This window comes from Trachemys scripta, chromosome 23, assembly GCF_013100865.1.
Source record: "Trachemys scripta elegans isolate TJP31775 chromosome 23, CAS_Tse_1.0, whole genome shotgun sequence".
Classification (NCBI taxonomy): Eukaryota; Metazoa; Chordata; order Testudines; family Emydidae; genus Trachemys; species Trachemys scripta.
This window is the reverse complement of record NC_048320.1, coordinates 7,530,416-7,549,947: the sequence shown is the minus strand read 5'-3', so window position 1 is coordinate 7,549,947 and position 19,532 is coordinate 7,530,416. Positions and strand designations below refer to the sequence as shown.

At 41.8% G+C, this 19,532-nt stretch overlaps 1 protein-coding gene across 12 annotated transcripts in view; it reads right to left on the bottom strand.

The window, feature by feature from the left end:
• Positions 1-19,532, bottom strand: part of TANC2 (tetratricopeptide repeat, ankyrin repeat and coiled-coil containing 2) — a 593,041-nt gene that overhangs the window by 33,152 nt on the left and 540,357 nt on the right. For all 12 annotated transcript variants that reach the window (XM_034755956.1, XM_034755955.1, XM_034755959.1 and 9 more), the window contains 4 exons: positions 15,269-15,377; positions 5,059-5,181; positions 3,308-3,544; positions 293-478 (listed from right to left, as the gene is read on the bottom strand). In XM_034755956.1, the coding sequence (XP_034611847.1) occupies positions 293-478; positions 3,308-3,544; positions 5,059-5,181; positions 15,269-15,377 (655 nt within the window). The remainder of the gene's footprint in view (positions 1-292; positions 479-3,307; positions 3,545-5,058; positions 5,182-15,268; positions 15,378-19,532) is intronic.

The window sequence follows — 19,532 nt, the reverse complement described above, 5'->3', positions numbered from 1 at the left end:
CCTCACTAGGGAAGTGGGGTAAGCAGTACATGGTTTTACCTTTGCCTACTTAAAGGTATATTCAAATACATTAGGGGCTTTTTACTCTCCCTCTGGATGGAAGCCTGCAAAGATTTTGCCCAGGCCACCAAGGTTGCCAAGAAATCAGTGGATCCCACTGACTTGTGAGGTGGGAGGAAGTTACTGACTCCACCTCCTAGACCCTCTGTGCTCAGCCTTGTGACCAGGGAACATAGCTAACCTATCATTTCTGTGTCCCACAGAGATCCAGAACAGTGTAGTTATATCTTACCTCAGTGTAGCCCATGCTGGCTGCTGCAATCAGTGCCTGTTGTATCGCATGGCTCTTCTTAAATACACCCTGCTGTTGCCCAGCCATTGTCCAGTCACATTGAATCAAGAACTTCACTACCTCCAGGTGACCTCTGAGAGCCGCATGAACCAGGGCACACTGACCATTTTTGTCCAAGTGATCCACCTTTCAAGGGAACAGAAAGACAAAATAAAATTAAACCCAACTCATGTTTGAAAAGCCATGGCTTTCTCAGCGTCTCCAGCCCTGGTTTTGTAATAATGTCACATGTGCAGGATGTACATTTTCTGCATTCTTCTAGTTAACCATCCCATCCACAACCAGCCAAAGTTCATTCCCAAAGAATCACTGCCCTGAGGACAGACATCCTCTCGGCCACAGCTGCTTTCTTTGGGTAGGTCACCACTTTACAGCTTCAGTTTTCGTCACACTAAAAGCATACTGGCTTTATTCCCGCAAAGGCACATTTCCGCTGTGTTCTCAAGTACGCCAACTGTAGTTCCTTTTGCACTGAAATTCTACCCATTGACTTTGTCTGCCTCAGGATACAAAGAGCCACTGAGTCGAAAGAGAATGTTCTAAACCCACCATTTCACAATTCTTCAAAATGAGCAAAAATACCTCATAATGAGTCCAGTGTTAGAATGATTAGTCAGCCTGTTTTATTCAGCTGCACCTTAGTCAGCCTCACTAGAAGGGGGCAGCAGAGAAACATTAATTAAAACAGAAATTTCAGGTGGTGGTATTATAATCTGCTATCCTACTAGGAACTTTACCTTTGGCTTCTAGGTCCTACCATAATACAAATTATATAAGTATCCCAGCAAAACATTTCAACTAGATTCTTTCTACTCATTAACCACTTCACTGCTGAACAACGTATCAGTTTGTTCAGGAAATGCACGTGACCACTGTTGTTTAATTTATTCACGATACAACCCAACATCTTTGAACCAAAAATAGCTGCTACTGTGTATATTCTTTTGGTACTGAAGGGGGATGCTCACGAAAGCTAGCTTCTTTTTTTCCATTTGGGATGGGGATTTTTTAAATCACAGTCCGTGCTCTGGGTTTCCCTCCCATTTCCCCTGACAGAGGATATAATGGGACTCCATTGGGCGTTTATTAGTACCGCTTCTTATCAGCCAGTGTTAGGGAGTCACCCAGTGTATCTATTTTTAAGGTCTATTTTTTCCTTTACATTGTCCTGACAACTCAGCAAGACCTAAAAGGGTCCCTCAGTCATCCTGACATTCGGATTAAAACCACACAAGCCTTTAGTTTGCTTTCAGAACTGAGGCAAAACATTTACAGAAAGCCACAAATTGTTTCCAGGAGGCTGCCATTTCAGTTCCCAGCAACATTTTTCTGTTCCACAAAATGTTTGAAACTTGACTCGTTACACACAATTAACCCTTGAAATGCTCACCACAAAGCTAAGCAAAGAGTATTCTTACTGGACAAGTTTGACAGAAGTGTTCAGAGAATATTTCCAAATGGAGTATTGCAATGGTTCTCACACTTTTGTACTGGTGACCCCTTTCACACAGCAAGCCTCTGAGTGTGACCCCCTCTTATAAATTAAACAACACATTTTTTAGATTAAACACTATTATCAATGCTGGAGGAGAAGCGGGCTTTGGGGGTGGAGGCTGATGGCTCGCGACCCCCCACATAATACCCTTCAGGGGTCACAATCCCCAGTTTGAGAACCCCTGGTGTACTGAGTGTTGCAAAACAATGCTGCTTTTTAACCCCGTGGAGGGTCAAGGACTTGTCGAGAAATGACTTCAGCAAACCATTAGCAAGGCAGGATTCCACAGTTCCAGTGTCAGGCCTGAATTCCCAAACGCTAATTACAGAGCCTGCAAACCTGCTGTGCCTTTTGTGCCAACGACATGTTTCAAAGCAGCACTTTCTCATAGAAAAGCAAACCTGGACGGCATTGTGGATTCACCTGTGAGCAACTACAAACCGGATTCTAATCTTTTCTAGCACAAGAACAAAAAACTGCAATAATAATAAAAAAACATCTCACTCACACATGCACACCAGGAACAATGGAAAATGTGAGACCTGCCAATTAGGGCACGCACAGTGCTATTTTTAGTACAATGCTTGGATACCATGGGAATAGGTGCCTTAGATAAAAAGAGACTGGTTAGACAGATTAAGGCAAGGCCCCAAAGGCCATTGAATTCAATGGAATCTGGGCACCTAACTCTCTTACACTCTTGAAAATCTCAGCCTAACTAGACAGGTAAGAGAGACGTTAGATAGGTAGTAACTGTGTGTGTTGGCAGGGGAGGAATCTTCATAGGTGCAAATGGGAGTTAGGTGCCTTCCTCCCATTGACTTCCAATGGAGTTGAAAACCTGACTGCCTTCTTGTACCTTTGAAATGCTCCCTCTGGACAGAAACACAAGAGGGCAGAGTTGGGATCTCGTCAGATATTTTTTAATTGCTGATGCTGCACTTGGGGCTTATAAGAACATAAGCGTTGCCATACCAGATCAGATCACTGGGGCTACCCACGTTAAGGCAATACCAGTCCCTCCTGAAGGAGGAGAATCCTCACCATGACACAACTAATGCCCAGGACTATGTGTGGTCCAGCAAACTCACACGAGATGTCCAGCCCCTTGCAGGATTGAGCATTTAATAATGAAGGGTAACTATTGCTTTGTAAGCAAGAGGGCAGGATGCTGAGACTTCTGAAGATGACAGCTTGTGGAAACTGTAGGGGTTTGATTTAGACTGTATAGAAAATGTTCCAACTGCGCAGACAGTCTGTTTAAATCATTTAGCCTATCTTCAGGGGCAAAAACCAGAGGAAAGAGTGTTAAGAAATGTTACATGGCAAAGGAAAAAGCGAACAGTGGCTCACTTTCTTTTCTGAGTTCTGATACTCCACATACTACCTGCTTTCTCCTCCAGGTCAATGTGGAATTCCTGGGAAGTCAGAGTGTCATCAGATAAATACAGTCTCATTACCTGGGCCCGTTTCTTGCACAGTAGCATAACAATGCTCAGATATCCAGCCGCAGCAGCATATCCAAGAGGAGTCAGGCCACTTTCAGAAGAGGCATCTACGTTGGCCCCAAACTCCAACAACAAAGCCACCATCTCTGTGTAACCAAGGTGAGACTGGACACATAAAATTGGGGCATTGTTCAGAACTTCGGTCCGGTAGTTAACATTTGCACCTCCCAAAATTAGCAACCGACTGACCTGAAGGGCAGAAGAGAAACACATCACCACAATGTGCAACAAAAAGACAAGCCCAAAACACAGCTTTATTTTAGGTAGAGGGAGCGCTGTCTAATCTCTAGCACTTTCAGAATGGACTTGGTTCTGTAATTTGCGTGGTGTTGGAGCAGGCTGGCCTTAGCCATACTGCCAGACATAGGGCCACAGGGAGCCTCACACGGGGAAAGATAGTGGATGGTTTTGTAACTGCTTGATCACCCATCCAAGAGGGGCCTTGTGATGCTTACTGGTCACCCAATTGCTGCTTCCCCTCCTGCTGCCTTCCTGGCTCTGCTCTCTTTGCACTGGGCTGCAGAGGAAAGAGACAGCTCGTGAAGCTGAGATGAGAGAGAGGGCTCCTGATAGGGAAGGGATAGAGAGGACGACGATGGGCCCCCTCTCCATATGAGGAGGATCTCTCAGGCGGCCCCACCCTCATGTGGGGAGAAGTATGCAAGCCCAGAAGGTTCTCTGCACTAGATTTTTTTTTCATTCTAGCTAACATATTTGTACATGGTAAGCTGGACACTCCACAAATGTTTGCAGAATGTCTACACTAGCATGTACAAATGTGTCAGCTAACTCAACTTACTTGGCAATGAACTCAAGTTAAAGAACTCTGTTTCTACAAGTGAATTCAGGATGCTTTAGGTTCTTAGGCAAATCCACCCTATCCAGCTCATGGGAATGCCATGTCTCATAGCCTGCTAGCTATAGGTACCAGCGGTTCCACGCTAGCTTGGCCTGCTCAGATTTATAATCAGAGTTTTCCTTCTAAATAGACAGACTGCCCAGGTCTTAAATCAAGAGTTTTCCTTCACCTAATATACTTGGTTCACGGCAAGTGCAACCCTTTTGGGTTTCCCCAAGATGGGCTGCCTCCCCCACCACCTGGGGGGACGTAGCTCTACACTGTTTTATCCCAGCAAATACAACCAAGGTAAGTCCAACCACCGACTAGATGGTGAGACATCATACGCAGGGACATGACCAGGCTGGGCTTAATGCAGGAACAAGCTATGTGCATTATACTGCTTTCCATAGCTGCAAAAACGCCCTGAGATGAAAAGAACTCTAGAGCAGACAAACCTGCAAGGCACTGTCAGGTTTACAACACCCAAGGGAGCTTTCTGTATATTTGGGAGAAATCAGTGGAAATGAAGGATGGTCAGTAGGAACAGATATGACACTGCTCTTTTATGGGAATTAACAGAAAACCCCTGCTGAACATAGACAAGTTGGGGAGTCACTACTCATTGGTATCAAACCTTAACTGGACACTTAAAAACCGAGTCCCGGTTCAGCAAGTTGCTTCCATATCGGTGTGACTAAGTTTGTGAGGAGTCCCATGGACTTCAATGAGATTACTCACATGCTTAACATTACACACGTGCTAAGGATCTTGTTGAACTGGAGCCTTGAGAACCTTTTGTACTTGGACCACTGGAGGCTGAAAGCATTGAACCAGCTAGTCAACGGTCTGTTCTGTACAGTACCTTTATGTTAGGGGTGTAGAGGTTTCGCAGAGATGCCAATGCCATTGAAAGACCTTCTGTGCTGTAGGATATCCAAAGCCCTTGCAGGATAGACGAGGATACCCCTACTTTTTTACTCAGCCCCTAAAGAGAGAGATCGAGCCAGTTAGTTCTAGTACCCAACATATTTGCGTTATGTTATGCAGAAGGAATTATGACATGTAATAAAAATTATTAACAAAAGAATTTTACAGCTCTCAGGCCGGGGAATTAGATTCCTGCTAGCAATAAAAAGTCAGCTAGCTGAAAATAACTTTAAGCATTTATCATAACCACACTCACTTAAAATTCAACATTTATCAACAAAGTGCTGGCAATACAAACATCTTATTTTAAAAAAATACTAGATGTGCTGGGGCAGACCCTCTGCTGATGTAAAATGTCACAGTGATGAGCTGCTGACGACACAGAAACATGCAGTTGGGGCTTACTGTTAAAGGCCCATATTCCCTTCCCAATGCATCTTTCTTTAATGGAGAATGAGAATGCTAACCAAAGTACTCTTCCCTGCCAGGTAAGAATAGTCTCTACAGACTAAGGTTGCCATAGAAGCCATTTATCACATTAGATCCCTGCTGTAAACTAATAAACTTGTAGCCCCAAGAAAGAGCCCCCAAGTTAGTACCAACATGATATCCTTAAGCCAGCCCTGTCACGCTGAGGTTACATGGGCCCACTGAGCTCTCTTTCAGAGAATCCCATTACACTGGGTAATGTGGCATCTTCTTTTGTTGTTGTTTATAAAGTACCTACTATCGTGGCAGAAACTGATTCACAAAATATTCTTATTATTCACAGAGCAAACTCAACTTGTACTACATACTCCATCATAGCAAGATAAATTAAGGAAGTTTTACCAAAAGAGAGAGTAGACATTTTCATATCTAACATTAGATTATCTCCAACCTTCTTATTTGGTTAACATAGTTATTTTATGCTTACTAGATACCAAGTACTAATGTCTTTTTGAACAGCACTAAATTTTAGGCCATGTAATAGTCAAGTGAGCTTGCTTTCCTGTTATATGAATGATAATTTCTTCATAACAAACAGATGTTAATCAGTGGCCTGATGACAGGCGGAAGAAAAGGGGAGCCTATTTTTAGATCGGGTTTTAAAAGGCTAGCTTTACTTCTATAGTGCTTTAACATTATTTCTACTGTAGTCTCCATGGAATTGTACAGATGTCTTTGGCTACTATTTTGACATATAAGGCCTGATTTCCCACTGCCTTGAACCTTGTGTGGTCATTTACTCTTGTGCAAAGTGTGTGTAACAGCTACCAGTTCAAGCTGGTAGTGCTTTACACTGCCTTTGCAATAATGTAAACGACCATACTAGGCCTAGGACAATGAAAAAATTATGCACAAAGTGTCTCTAGATTTTTACTGCCATTGTTTGACCATCATCATTTGTTGGTATTAAATAGCAATGACTGTTTTGCCATTGTAATCTGACATGTTCCTCTATACACTTGCATTAGTAGCCTTTTGTCGTAACATCATGATACCACAGACTTGAATGGTTTTTTATCTAGAGACCATTATAGCGCATGTCAGTCAAGTGGCTGGACTGTACTAACGACGTAACAAGAAGTAACTACTGTGAATATTTAAAAGCTTTTTTTCAGTTAAATATACTTGCCATTTAAAACCATTTTATTTTAGAAAAACAATAGAAGATGGCCGTCCTCATGAAGAACTAACAGTTTTCTAAATTTATTATTTTCAAGTCCTGCAGCTTTTAGCTAAACATTTGTCAAATAAAGACCATAAGAACAGCCAGACTGGGTCAGACCAATGGTTCATCTAGCCCAGTATCCTGTCTTCAAACAATGGCCAGTGCTAGACGCTTCTGGCAGTTGGAGATTTAGGGACACCTGGAGCATGGGGCTGCATCCCTGACTATCTTGGCTAATAGCCACTGATGGACCTATCTTCCATGAACTTATCTAGTTCTTTTTTGAACCCAGTGATACATTTGGCCATCACAACATCCCACGGCAGCAAACTCCACATGTTGACTGTGCATTGTGTGAAGAAGTACTTCAAGTACTTCCTTATGTTTGTTTTAAACCTTTTAATCTCACTGGGTGATCCCTAGTTCTTGTGTTATGTGAAGGGGTAACTAAATACTTCCCTATTCACTTTTTCCACACCCTTCCATGATTTTATAGACCTCTATCATATACTCCCTAAGTTGTCTCTTTTCCAAGATGAACAGTCCCAGTCTTTTTACTCTCCCCTTGTAAGGAGGCTGTTCCATACCCCTAATCATTTTAACTGCCCTTCTCTGTACCTTTTCCAATTCTAATATATCTTTCTTGAGATGGTATTCAGGTGTGTATTCAAGGTGTGGGCGTACCGTGGATTTTTATAGGGGCATTAAGATATGTTCTGTTTTATTAACTATCCCTCTCCCAATGACTCCTAGCATTTTGTTTGCTTTTTTGACTGCTGTTGCACAGTGAGCAGATATTTTCAGAGAACTATCCACAATGACTCCACGATCTCTTTCTGGAGTGGTAACTGCTAATTTTGGCCCTATCATTTTGCATGTATAATTGGGATTATTTTTTCCAATGTGTGTTACTTTGCATTTATCAAGAGTGAATTTCATATGCCATTTTGTTGCCTTATTGCCCACTTTTGTGAGATCCCTTTGCAACGCTTCAGTCAGTTATGTATTTAACTATTTTAGTAATTTTGTATCATCTGCAAATTTTGCTGCGTGTTTATCCCCTTTTTCAGATTATTTATGAATATGTTGAACAGCATAGGTCGCAGCAGAGATCTTGAGGGGACCCTGCCATTTACCTCTCTCCATTGTGAAAACTGACCGTTTATTCTTACCCTGTCTCCTGTCTTTTAACTGGTTACTGGTCATCTGATGACCTTTCCATCTCATGACCTATCCTAACAGATGACCTTTCCTCTTATCCCATGACTGCTTACTTTTCTTAAGAGCTTTTGGTGAGGGACCTTTTCAAAGGGTTTCTGAAGGTCCAAGTTCACTATATCCATTGGATCACCCTTGTCCACATGCTTGTTGACTCCCTCAAAGAATTCTAATAGATTAGTAATGATTAGTAATTTACAAAAGCTATGTTAACTTTCTCAAAATATCATGTTTATGTACGTGTCTGATAATTTTGTTCTTTACTATAATTTCAACCAATTTGGCTCATACTGAAGTTAGGTTTACCGGCCTGTAATTGGCAGGATCACTTTTGGAGCCTTTTTTAAAAACAGGTATTATATTAACTACCCTCCAGTCATCTGGTACACAGGCTGATTTAAGTGATAAGTTACCTACCACAGTGAATAGTTCGTCCATTTCATATTTGAGTTTCTTCAGAACTCTTTAGTGAATACCATCTGGCCCTGGTGACTTATCACTGTTTAACTGGTCAGTTTCTCTCCAAACCTCCTTTACTGACACCTCAATCTGGGACAGTTCCTCAGACTTCTAACCTAAAAGAATGGCTTGGGTGTGGGAATCTCCCCCATGTCCTCTGCAGTGAAGACTGAATCAAAGAATTAATGTAGCTTCTCTGCAATGGCCTTGTCTTCGAGTGCTCCTTTAGCATCCTGATCGTGCAGTGGCACTTATAATTGTTTGACAGACTTCCAGCTTTCTCATCTTCTTAATATTTTTTTCTGCTAGTTTTTCTGTTCTTGGCTAGCTGCTCTTCAAATTCTTACTTGGCCTGACTTATTATAGCTTTACAGTTGACTTGCCAGAGTTTATGCTCCTTTCTATCACCATCAGTAAGATCAGACTTCCAATTTTTAAAGGATGTCTTTCTGTTTCCAACCGTCTCGTTTACTCTGCTGTTTAGCCGTGATAGCATTTAATAGAATCATAGAAGATCAGGGTTGGAAGAGACCTCCGGAGGTCATCTAGTCCAACCCCCTGCTCAAAGCAGGACCAACCCCAACTAAATCATCCCAGCCAGGGCTTTGTCAAGCCGGGCCTTAGAACCTCTAAGGAAGGAGATTCCAACACCTCCTGAGGTAACCCATTCCAGTGCTTCACCACCTTCCTAATGAAAAAGTTTTCCCTAATATCCAACGTAGACCTCCCCCACTGCAACTTGAGACCATTGCTCCTTGTTCTGTCACCTGCCACCATGGAGAACACTGTGGCTCCATCCTCTTTGGAACCCCCCTTCAGGTAGTTGAAGGCTACTATCAAATCCCCCCTCACTCTTCTCTTCTGCAGACTAAATAAGCCCAGTTCCCTCAGCCTCTCCTCGTAAGTCATGTGCCTCAGTCCCCTAATAATTTTGTTGCCTTCTACTGGACTCTCTCCAATTTGTCCACATCCCTTCTTTAGTGGGGGGGCCCAAAACTGGATGCAAGACTCCAGATGTGGCCTCACCAGTGCTGAATAGAGGGGAATAATCACTTCCCTCAATCTGCTGGCAATGCTCCTATTAATGCAGACCAATATACCATTAGCCTTCTTGGCAACAAGGGCACACTTTTGACTCATATCCAGCTTCTCTTCAACTGTAATCCCCATGTCCTTTTCTGTGGAAGTGTCGCTTAGCCAGTCGGTCCCCAGCCTGTAGCAGCGCATGGGACTCTTCCATCCTAAGTGCAGGTCTCTGCACTTGTCCTTGTTGAACCTCATCAGATTTCTTTTGGCCCAATCCTCCAATTTGTCTAGGTCACTCTGGACCCTATCCCTACCCTTCAGCGTATCTACCTTTCCTCTCAGCTAAGTGCCATCCACAAATTTGCTGCGGATCATTAATGAAGATGTTGAACAAAACTGGCCCCAGGACCGACCTCTGGGGCACTCCGCTTGATTCCGGCTGCCAACTAGACATCGAGCCGTTGATCAGTATCCGTTGAGCCTGAGGATCTAGCCAGCTTTCTATCCACATTATTGTTCATTCATCCAAGCCATACTTCTTTAACTTGCTGACAAGAATACTGTGGGAGATTGTATCAAAAGCTTTGCTGAGGTATATCACGTCCACCGCTTTCCCTATATCCACAGAGCCAGTTATCTCATCATAGAAAGCAATCAGGTTCAAGCAGATATCAGCTTAAAGCAGGTCGCTCAAACATTGGCGAATCCATGTTGACTGATCACCCTCCTCTCCTCCAAATGGTTCAAAATAGAATCCTTGAGGACCTGCTCCATGATTTTTTTGGCCCTCTTACCGTTTTTTTTAATTTGGGGAATATATTTAATTTGAGCATCTATTATGTATTTTTAAATAGTCTCCATGCAGTTTGTAGGCATTTCATCCTTGTGACTGTTCTTTCTAATTTCCATTTAACTAGCTTCGTCATTATTGTGTAGTTCCCCTTTTGAGGTTATATCCTACTGCGTTAGATTGTTTTGGTCCTTTTTCCCCCATAAGGATGTTAAATTTAATTACATTATTGTCACTATTACCAAGCAGTTCAGCTACATTCACCTCCTGGACCAGATGCTGTACTCCACCTAGGACTAAATCAAGACTTGCCTCTCCCCTTGTGGGTTCCAGGACAAGCTGAGGTGATATGTATCAAGTCAATATGGGGATATTTGAAATTCCCCATTATCATTGAGGTTTCTGTTTTTGTAGCCTCTCTAATCTCTCTGAGCATTTCACAACCACCATCCTGGTCAGGTGATCGGTAGTATATTCCTATTGCTATACTCTTATTATTCAAGCATGGAATTTCTATCCACAGAAATTCTATGACACAGTTTGATTCACTTAAGATTTTTACTTTATTTGACTCTATGCGTGTAGAGGAAAAGTTTGTGCGTATTTGGAGGTAGGAATCAAAGACCTCAGGAATTCTGGCAATTATTAGTCCCTGCTTTTTAGATCACACACTATAAAACAATGACATATCCACATTTATTTCAGTTACTTAAGTGAGCACTGTAAAATTTGGACAAATTAGAAGCAGCAATTTAAAAGAAATACTAAACATGATTAGAGTATTATTACATTAACAAATAAGCTTCTATAATCTCTATCAGGTATGACACGAGAAAGCATATCTGCACCTTTCAAAATAGCCATCCGAAGATAAAATACTGTAGCAAACGTGATTAGCAAACTGTACTGAAACAAATATATTTGGAGTATGCAAGACACTCTGATCAACAGAAGGGGACACTTGTTTTCTATGAAATAAATACGTTCAATACAAAAAGAGTTCAGCTGAAGAAACCAATTTTTATTTCTCCTCAATTCATAGCTAGTGTCTGATTCTTCCCTTTTCTTTTCCTGAGTTATAAAGTCAGGCTGTATTTGTCAGCAACAACGAATCCTACTTTAATACAAGATTAAACTGCTGAAATAAGAGGAATGGGTTTAATCTCATTAATATGTTCATACACAGGAACAGGAGACTAGTAAAGACTAGTGCAGGTTTTCAATGCCAATGAACTACAATTCTGGTGTAGGGACCCCTGCTTTATCTCAGTTCTAAATCCTTCCAAAGCAGCTCTGTCAATGTACCTGAGATCTCACCTACTATAACCCTCCCTGTTTCAGTCCAGGATCCTCCCGGTACTTTGTCAAAGCATCTCAGTCCTAACCTCTTACATCCCCAGGCTATTTAAAAACCTTTGTCCGAATCATACTAGATTGGATGGTGATTTTGTGAGGCAGAAAACTATCTGCCAGGGACTAGATGTACACCAAATTAATTTTTGTTTGTGACCCATGAAAAGATTAGAACTGAAATGCAGTAGTGAAGGACCTCTGCTTTAAGACAATTTGCCAGCTAAATTCAATGTAATGAGCTTTTGCAATACTGTTTCAAGGAATATTAGACAACTTTTCATTCCATTAGCCTCTTGTCATTGCCTGTAATTTTAATCAGTCTCTAATCGAGGGACAAGGGAAGTTCATTTCTGGATCACTAACATTTTAGGCAGGACAGTTATGACTGAAATGAAGGACTTCTCATTGCTTGATGTTTAAAACAATGTTACCTTGAAGTTTAGATTTGCTGGTGTAATTTTTGTAAGTTTCTCTTGATGCCCTTTCATTGCATGGCATGGTTTCCAAGCTAGTTCCCATCTGTTAAGATCCCTTCTTAATCTTTTAAATCAGTTACCAAAGACATTTATACTTTGTTATTTTTTAAAAAACCACATGAGGATATTTATGCTCAGAAAAGTGAGGGGGCTAAAAGGCACTTGCTTGAGCCATAGTGCAAACAGGCAGTGTGCAAGTTTCCCTACGCAGATCTGTCAAAACACCTCTTTGTAATTGTTATTCAGTGATTTTGCATATCACTGATTTATCACACATTGAAATTCCAGACCTGGGTCTGTCCTGAACAGAGACTCGAATGATATGATCCTTTTGGGATCTGACAGGAATTAGTATTAGGATAAACCCAGTTTTAAAATTTGATTTTATTAGCCAAAATATCATCTGTGTATATCCCACAACTCCACCTAGTCTTACCAAATGTTTTGCACATGGGTGGCGCGTAATGGAGGCTAAGTCTCCCCAAGCCTCATGCCACCGGGGGGTGGGGAGAGTTGGAGGGGGGGAAGGGGGCAGTGGCAGATTACCACAAGAGCCCATGGGGCCCTGGCCAATTTGGGGCCCCTGGAAAAACCTCTCCCAGCCATGTCCCCGGGGCTGCTTTTCTGGTCTCAGGGCCACAGCGGGAAAGGAGGAGAACGGAGTGAGCAGGGGACGGGACCTCGGGGGAAGAGATAGAGTGGGGGCAGAGCTATGGGGAAGGGGCAGAATGTGGGAGGGGCCATGGGGAAGGGGTGGGACCATGAGCACGGCCAGGGGTGGCACAGGGGATGGGCTCTGCGCTCAGAGCTCTGGCAAGGGTCAAGAATCCCGCCGTGGTCGGGCCGAGCTCTCAGCCTCCCACCCCGCCCTGGCTGGGGCCATGGGGGAGGCTGAGAGAAGCGAGCGGGGGGTGTGGACTCAACCAGAAGAGGCCGGGCTCCAGCTGGAAGAGGCGGGGCAGGAAGCTTCACCCGCCGCCCATGGTTTAGCTTCTGATTCTCCTTTCACAGCAGTGTAAAAGATAACTCCAATGGGGTTCTGCTGGTGTAAACCAGTGTACATTTAGAATCAGGACCTTTGTGTTTAGATAAGGCTGCTCTTCCAACACAATACCGCAGAAAAAATTTAAGTTGACTTTATGACCTGACATGCATCTCACTTGGCAGAAGGCTCACATCACAGCTACAAGACACTGATTTTACTAGACGACCAGGCAGAATGAGATGCTGTGAAGGAGAAATCACTTCCTCATAAACAGAAAGTATCTGCAATAACAGAATGGGAATACGGACACAAGATACTTCTAGTTCTCCTTGAAATGTTCCAGTTTGAAAGTGTCTCTTCCAAGAAACAGCTATGGGTCAATTTGGTACAAAATACAAGCAGATCCTCTTAAACAAACAACTACTGTAAATAAAGGAATAAAAATAAATCTGTTTAATAAACACCAAAGGCTAATCTTTACAGTGCTTTTCCCATGTAAAACCATCTAACCCAAACCCCTTTCAAAACTCTGTAGGACTTCTGTACAACCTGATGTTACACTTATCTGTCACCGAGGCAAATTATTCTTACTAAAATCATACACAAAGGATTTTGCCAAGTAGTTAGAAACAGAAAGCTACACTGACATCTTTCGTATGTTAACAGACACTTTCCAGGATGGTAAATATTTTTCAATTCAAGTTGGAATCTATTGCCAACTCATTCACTTCATGAAACGTGAGGTTTATTTAGATTTTGAAATCCTGCCATTTTCTCCATTATAAAGTGTACAATGATAAAGACTAGGATCCAAATTCAGCTTTGGCACTGATGTTAATAGGAACTGACCCCATTAATGTCAGGGCTGAATCTGGAGCTACTTTTGTATGTTAAAATCTGAAAATTATATGCTGATTGGGATTCCTCGCTTTACCTCAAATTTACCCATAATCTCCCGAAATGCTGCAGACCTGCCATTACACATGATCATTAATATAGCCGCTGCAATTAAACAAAGAGATCTAGCAGAATGTTAATAAGGCCTGGTGAGATACCGAAACTATCCTGTTGCTCTAAAAAATATTGGCAAAGTGGGTGCTGAAGTTTAAGCACCTGAATAAGTGCCCTGATTTTCTGAAGTGCCGAGTACCAACAGCTCCCATTAATTTTAAGAAATGATTTATTCTCTCTGTAGCAGTTACAGTGACCTAACCAATTCCTATGCTGATCGGTGAACATTCTTTGGGCCTGAAGATATGACCCCAGTTGTGGGTCAAACTTGATCTTAACTAGTGACCCTTGGGTCACTCTTTGTCTGGAGGGTAAAAATGGACCATTAAGGAGCAGTAACCAGACATTTTTTAATAAGCTCAGCTCTGCAGAAACATGCACTCACTGGTAGATCATAAACAAACTATACTTGACTCATACATTGGGATGTACAGATTAAGAACAAAACATTTTACAAAGGAGGGAACTCATCCTCATATTACACACAAGGAGACTGAATCAGACAGAAGAAGAAATTTGACCAAGGGTAGTGGCAGAGGTAGGAATAACATCCAGGTCTCTTGACACCCTGTCTAGTGCCCTCTCCACTTATGGTTCTGTCACTTTTAACATTAAGAAAGTTTCAGAAGAGCTGTGGGGGCACAAAATGAAAACCTGGGTAACAAGGAAGGCATCGCATACTGTGAACAGAATTCCAACCTTTGTCTCTGGCAAAATGTTAAGGCCAGTCAAAATTGTAATGCCATTTATTTGTAAGTCGGGTGCAGAAGTACTCGGCAAGGAGCATTTTAATCTGCTGTGCAGTGTGCGGTAGTTTTAATTTTAATTCCCCCGCCCCCATAGAATCAAGGCAGATTTTCCCAACTTTCTGGCCCTTTAAAATTCCTCATGTCCTCACCAGTGCTCAAAAGCTAACTTTCTTCATGTGTTTTGGAAGCCTGAAGCAATAACACTTCTTACAGCCACACTGCAACAAGAACAGACCTTATATAGTGGGTACTGCAGCGTGGTTGTAGCCGTGTTGGTCCCAGGAAAGCTTGTCTCTCTCACTAACAGACGTTGGGCCAATAAAAGACACCACCTCACCCACCGTGTCTCTCTGATAGTGGGTATTGACAGACTGTGTGTGTCAGGGAAGAGGATGGTGTGAGCCTTTCCTTGAATTCTTGTTACCTTAAAAATGTGTGCTTTGAGAATGTGATGTCCCAGCTCAATAGTCTGTTGTCGGTTTAGCTTCCCATCCTGACGAGAAAACCAGAAGGCAAGCAGCGTGTGGCCACTCCTGGGAACAAGAACAAAACAAAAGTTAGTATTCGAAGAATCCCATTTTGTTTTTAAATCCCAGGGGTCTTCCTTGGGGTTGGCGTCATTCAGTATCACCCATCTTATGTGCTGCCTTACAAGGAAGATCTAGGCTGTCAGTCTCACTCAAACTACTTCCCCAGCGAATGACTTCTCAGATCCACATGCCTGTAGGGTGCAAGCTGAAGAATATGCACTTAACTGGCTGTAAATTCTGCCCAAACAACTGCTGAAACAGAGCCTGGACGTTTGGTTGAGTCCCTCCAATGAGGATGTATCTCTGCATACTTCTCAATGGTACCCCACTATAATGGACCTCACTTATTTTAGACCCAATTGCTTGATGATTTCTTACTTTAATTCCTTGACATAAGAATTGTTGGGTCATGAAGTTGAGGCTAGAAAAACATTTCTGTTAAAGAAGAGAGGCACGGATCTCATTTCAAGTTTTCTCTGCAGATACAGCATCTGCTGTTCTCTCTCTCCTTTTAGGTCTCTGTCAACTCATTTTAAATTGTGGGGATGGTTAGAAAAGTGACTACACATAAACGGTACCTTCTCAGGGCTTGTCTACATGGAGAAATCAACCAGAATTGCTATTCACACCCTACCTAAAATAACTTTCAAGTGTAGACAAGCCCTTATTCTTCAGATCTGCTATGTGCATGTGTTTTCTGAGTCATATTTGCTGGCTTCATGGACAAAGTAATATTTTACAACAGCACTTTTTTACTCCTGTTAGCCTTGCAGAGCCAACCCAGCTTGGGAGAATGAACTGGACTAATTCTGATTTGTATACCATGGCATAAAATAATCGCAGGACTTTTATTACTGGTGAGTGTGTAGGACTTAAGAACTATGTTTGATTTACAGATTCTGGGGGAATTACCAGGATTGGAGGTTAGAAAATACAGTTTTACTTGTAATGTGAACAGGTATGAACTATAATCAGTGAGATACAGCAATTATAGAACCTTATGGTGCTATTTAAAAATCACTTTACAGAGAAAAACTTTTTGAAAGTGAAACATTTTAATAAAATCCAGTTTCAGAAAGAAATTTTTAAGAATCAGCCAAATTCTTCATTCTGTTATATCTTCTTAACACTGTTGTAATTCCACTCTGATGTAAAACAATATTACAAGGGTTTTTAAACTTTCCTGTTGATATTTACAAAGATGGTTTCAGCAAGGGAGAAGCTAATTAACTGACAGGAAAGTGAAAGTGGACTATATATATGGAGTGCTGTCAAGCACATAAAGTAAACTGGAAAAAAAGAGAGGAAAATGTATTTCATTAACTTCTTTCAGTTCTAGTGATCTTAGGTGTAATTTGTAACTATAACACACACATTTCCAGCTGAAAATTTTGGTATTTCAAATTGACAATGACCCTTTGAAGATTAAGGACCTGACTCTCCTCTGCTTTGAGCTCTCTCTAGTCATTTAACACCAGTGCAAAGCAGGTATAAAACATAACCAGATCAGAATGACAGAATTCTACATCCACTTTGCACTGGTGAAAGTGACAGCACAAGATGTAAAGCAGAGAAAAATCAGGCCCCAGAGAACATTCCATACTTGGACTTGTGTGGCCTGCGAACAGTGTCTCCTGGTAAAAGAATTTCTTGTTTTTGTTAGAAGTGCTTCTCCTGACAGCAACACCCCTTTCTCACTCTACCCTTAAATATACTGTATTTTTAAAAGGAAAAAACAAAACAACAAACAGATTCACGTGAAGGAACACTCTGAGAAGCAGAGTGCCCGGATACAGTAACCTCCCAGGCTTTTTGAGCGCCATCATGGCAATCTTCTACATCGTTCAGATGTATCAGAAAAATAAACAAACACTGTTAGAACTGTCGTCTTTGTTGTACTCCACAGTGAAAAACACAAGTGAGAAGAGAGAGAACTGTCTGTAACTTCCCCTTGACACTACAGATAAGGAACAAAGGCACGTGTATTGCATTATTTCGCTTTTCTAAGACCTTGGAAGCCTCAGGGACTTTTTAAACCCATTTGTTTTCTGGAACCAATGTAGCTGTACATTTGAAAAAACAACAATCCCCCCTCCCCCAAGCTAACATGACGTGACTTGTAGCTTTAATAGGGTTTTTAAGGACAGGGTATACTACTATCCCATTAGTACCTTATCAAATGGAAAAACTAATATGCCAGTGCTTAGAATGATCTAAATGCAACTGAGTAATCTAGACTAGAGGATCAATGTTTCCACAGCACTAGGGCTTATCAGCATGTCTAAATCCAAAGAACGATAATCCTTCGAGACAGGACTTTCTAAAAGGAAAACCACGACCTGTCGTTTTGTTTAAGCGGAGCACGAAAGTGAAGGATTTGTAAACCAGGGCCAGGTGTTCAGCAAGCTTCTGACACACAGAACCTTAATTCTGACAGGTAATACAGAGACTGATGATTATTTGCCAGATTGTCGGATGGTTTTAAAATATGGAGACATGGCCATTAGCAGAGGGATGCAGGAACAGTTTTTATGTGGGGGGGATGAGAGCCATTGAACCAAACGTAAAGCCTGTATATGACGGAAACTGCTTCAAGCCAGGGGGTGCGGCAGCCCCCACCACCAGCACCAATGTATTAGCAGAAAAGAATGAACAACAAAACACATTTTCAACCGTTTTCCTTAAAAGGCAGGACTTGAACCTTTTCTTCATGGGTCAAAGGCCAGAGCCTTAAACGTACACATAATTCTATTGTACCTCCCCCCAAAATGCAATGAATGTAAAGATACATTATCAACTTAAATATCACTCTGAAATTTTTGTACTACTATTGTTACAAGTAACGCTTAAGATGACTAGAACTGAAAAGGAAATATATTTATTTCTGTTTATTCAGTTTATGTATTTTGTTTATTTGGCAGCATTTTGTGTATAGTCAGTTTCACTGCTGTCCTCGTGCACCTGTGTAGTTTAATCAGTAACTTTCCTGTTTGTGTGAGTCTTTCACACAGCAGTGATGGACAGAAAATCATGTACAAATGGGATTGGGAACGTGACTGGAAAACCATGAAAAACGGAAGGGGGAGTTTGAAGTGGTTGTAGCACCTGAAGTCACTTTAGGATTCTTCTTTTTTTCTTTGAAATTGACTAGATTTTCAGTCAGTGGTGTCCCTTTAAAGAAAATAATCTCTCAAATGTAATATTCACAGTAGCGGCGGTCTTCTGAATTACACTGACCAAAACTGCAAAGGATGATCATTACCGATGATTAGCCTTCAGAAGTGCCCATAAAGAGACAGAGGAAAGAAAATGGATTAAAAGGAAACAGACTCTGTGATGTACTGCTTGAATTTCGTAGGATGCAGCTGCAACTCAAGCAGTACAAGCAAAACTCATTACTACCGTTAGTTTAATACACCAAGTACATCTAATGGCTAACCTGATTACACCACTTATCTGTTGGGCAATGTCCCATACATTTACCTCAACCAAAAGGATGGTGGTTTGAGTCCACTCAGAGAACTCAGCTCTGGGCCTTCCTTGGGAGAGATGTCTGGTCTTATGCACTGGACTGGAAATCAGGAGCTCTTCAGAGCTCTGATTCTGTCTCCATACATGGGCCTGTCAGCCTCAATTTTCCCATCTGTGAAACATAGCTAGTAACGCTCACACTTGCCTACTGCACAGAGGTGATTCAAGAATAGTCAGAAAATGTTTGGAAAGAGCTTTGAACACAAAGCTCTCTATATTAATGGTAAGTATTAATGGCATATCTAGGCACCTGTAATATGCCTGGGTCCATGCACCAAAAGATAAGGTGCAATTCTTAACCCATGCAGCCCCAGGCTACTAGGTAGTTCCTAATTGCCTTCCAGCTGTGGCTGGTAGAATGTCTGTGTATGTATAATACATCTGTGTGCATGGTTTGGGCTGTTGTTATGAATAAGGCATGCACGAACTATTTCAGAATAAAGGATAGGATTCACGAGCAAAATGTTACCTCTGCAATATTTCTTATACCTAAAAGCAGTGGCTCTGGGCTTGCTGATAAATATCTGCAGTCACTTGTTCTGTCAATGATAATTGCACACTAAACCTGATTCTAACAGCAGTGTCTTTTTTAAAAACACAGCAGAGAATGACAGTAGTGATTTCTAC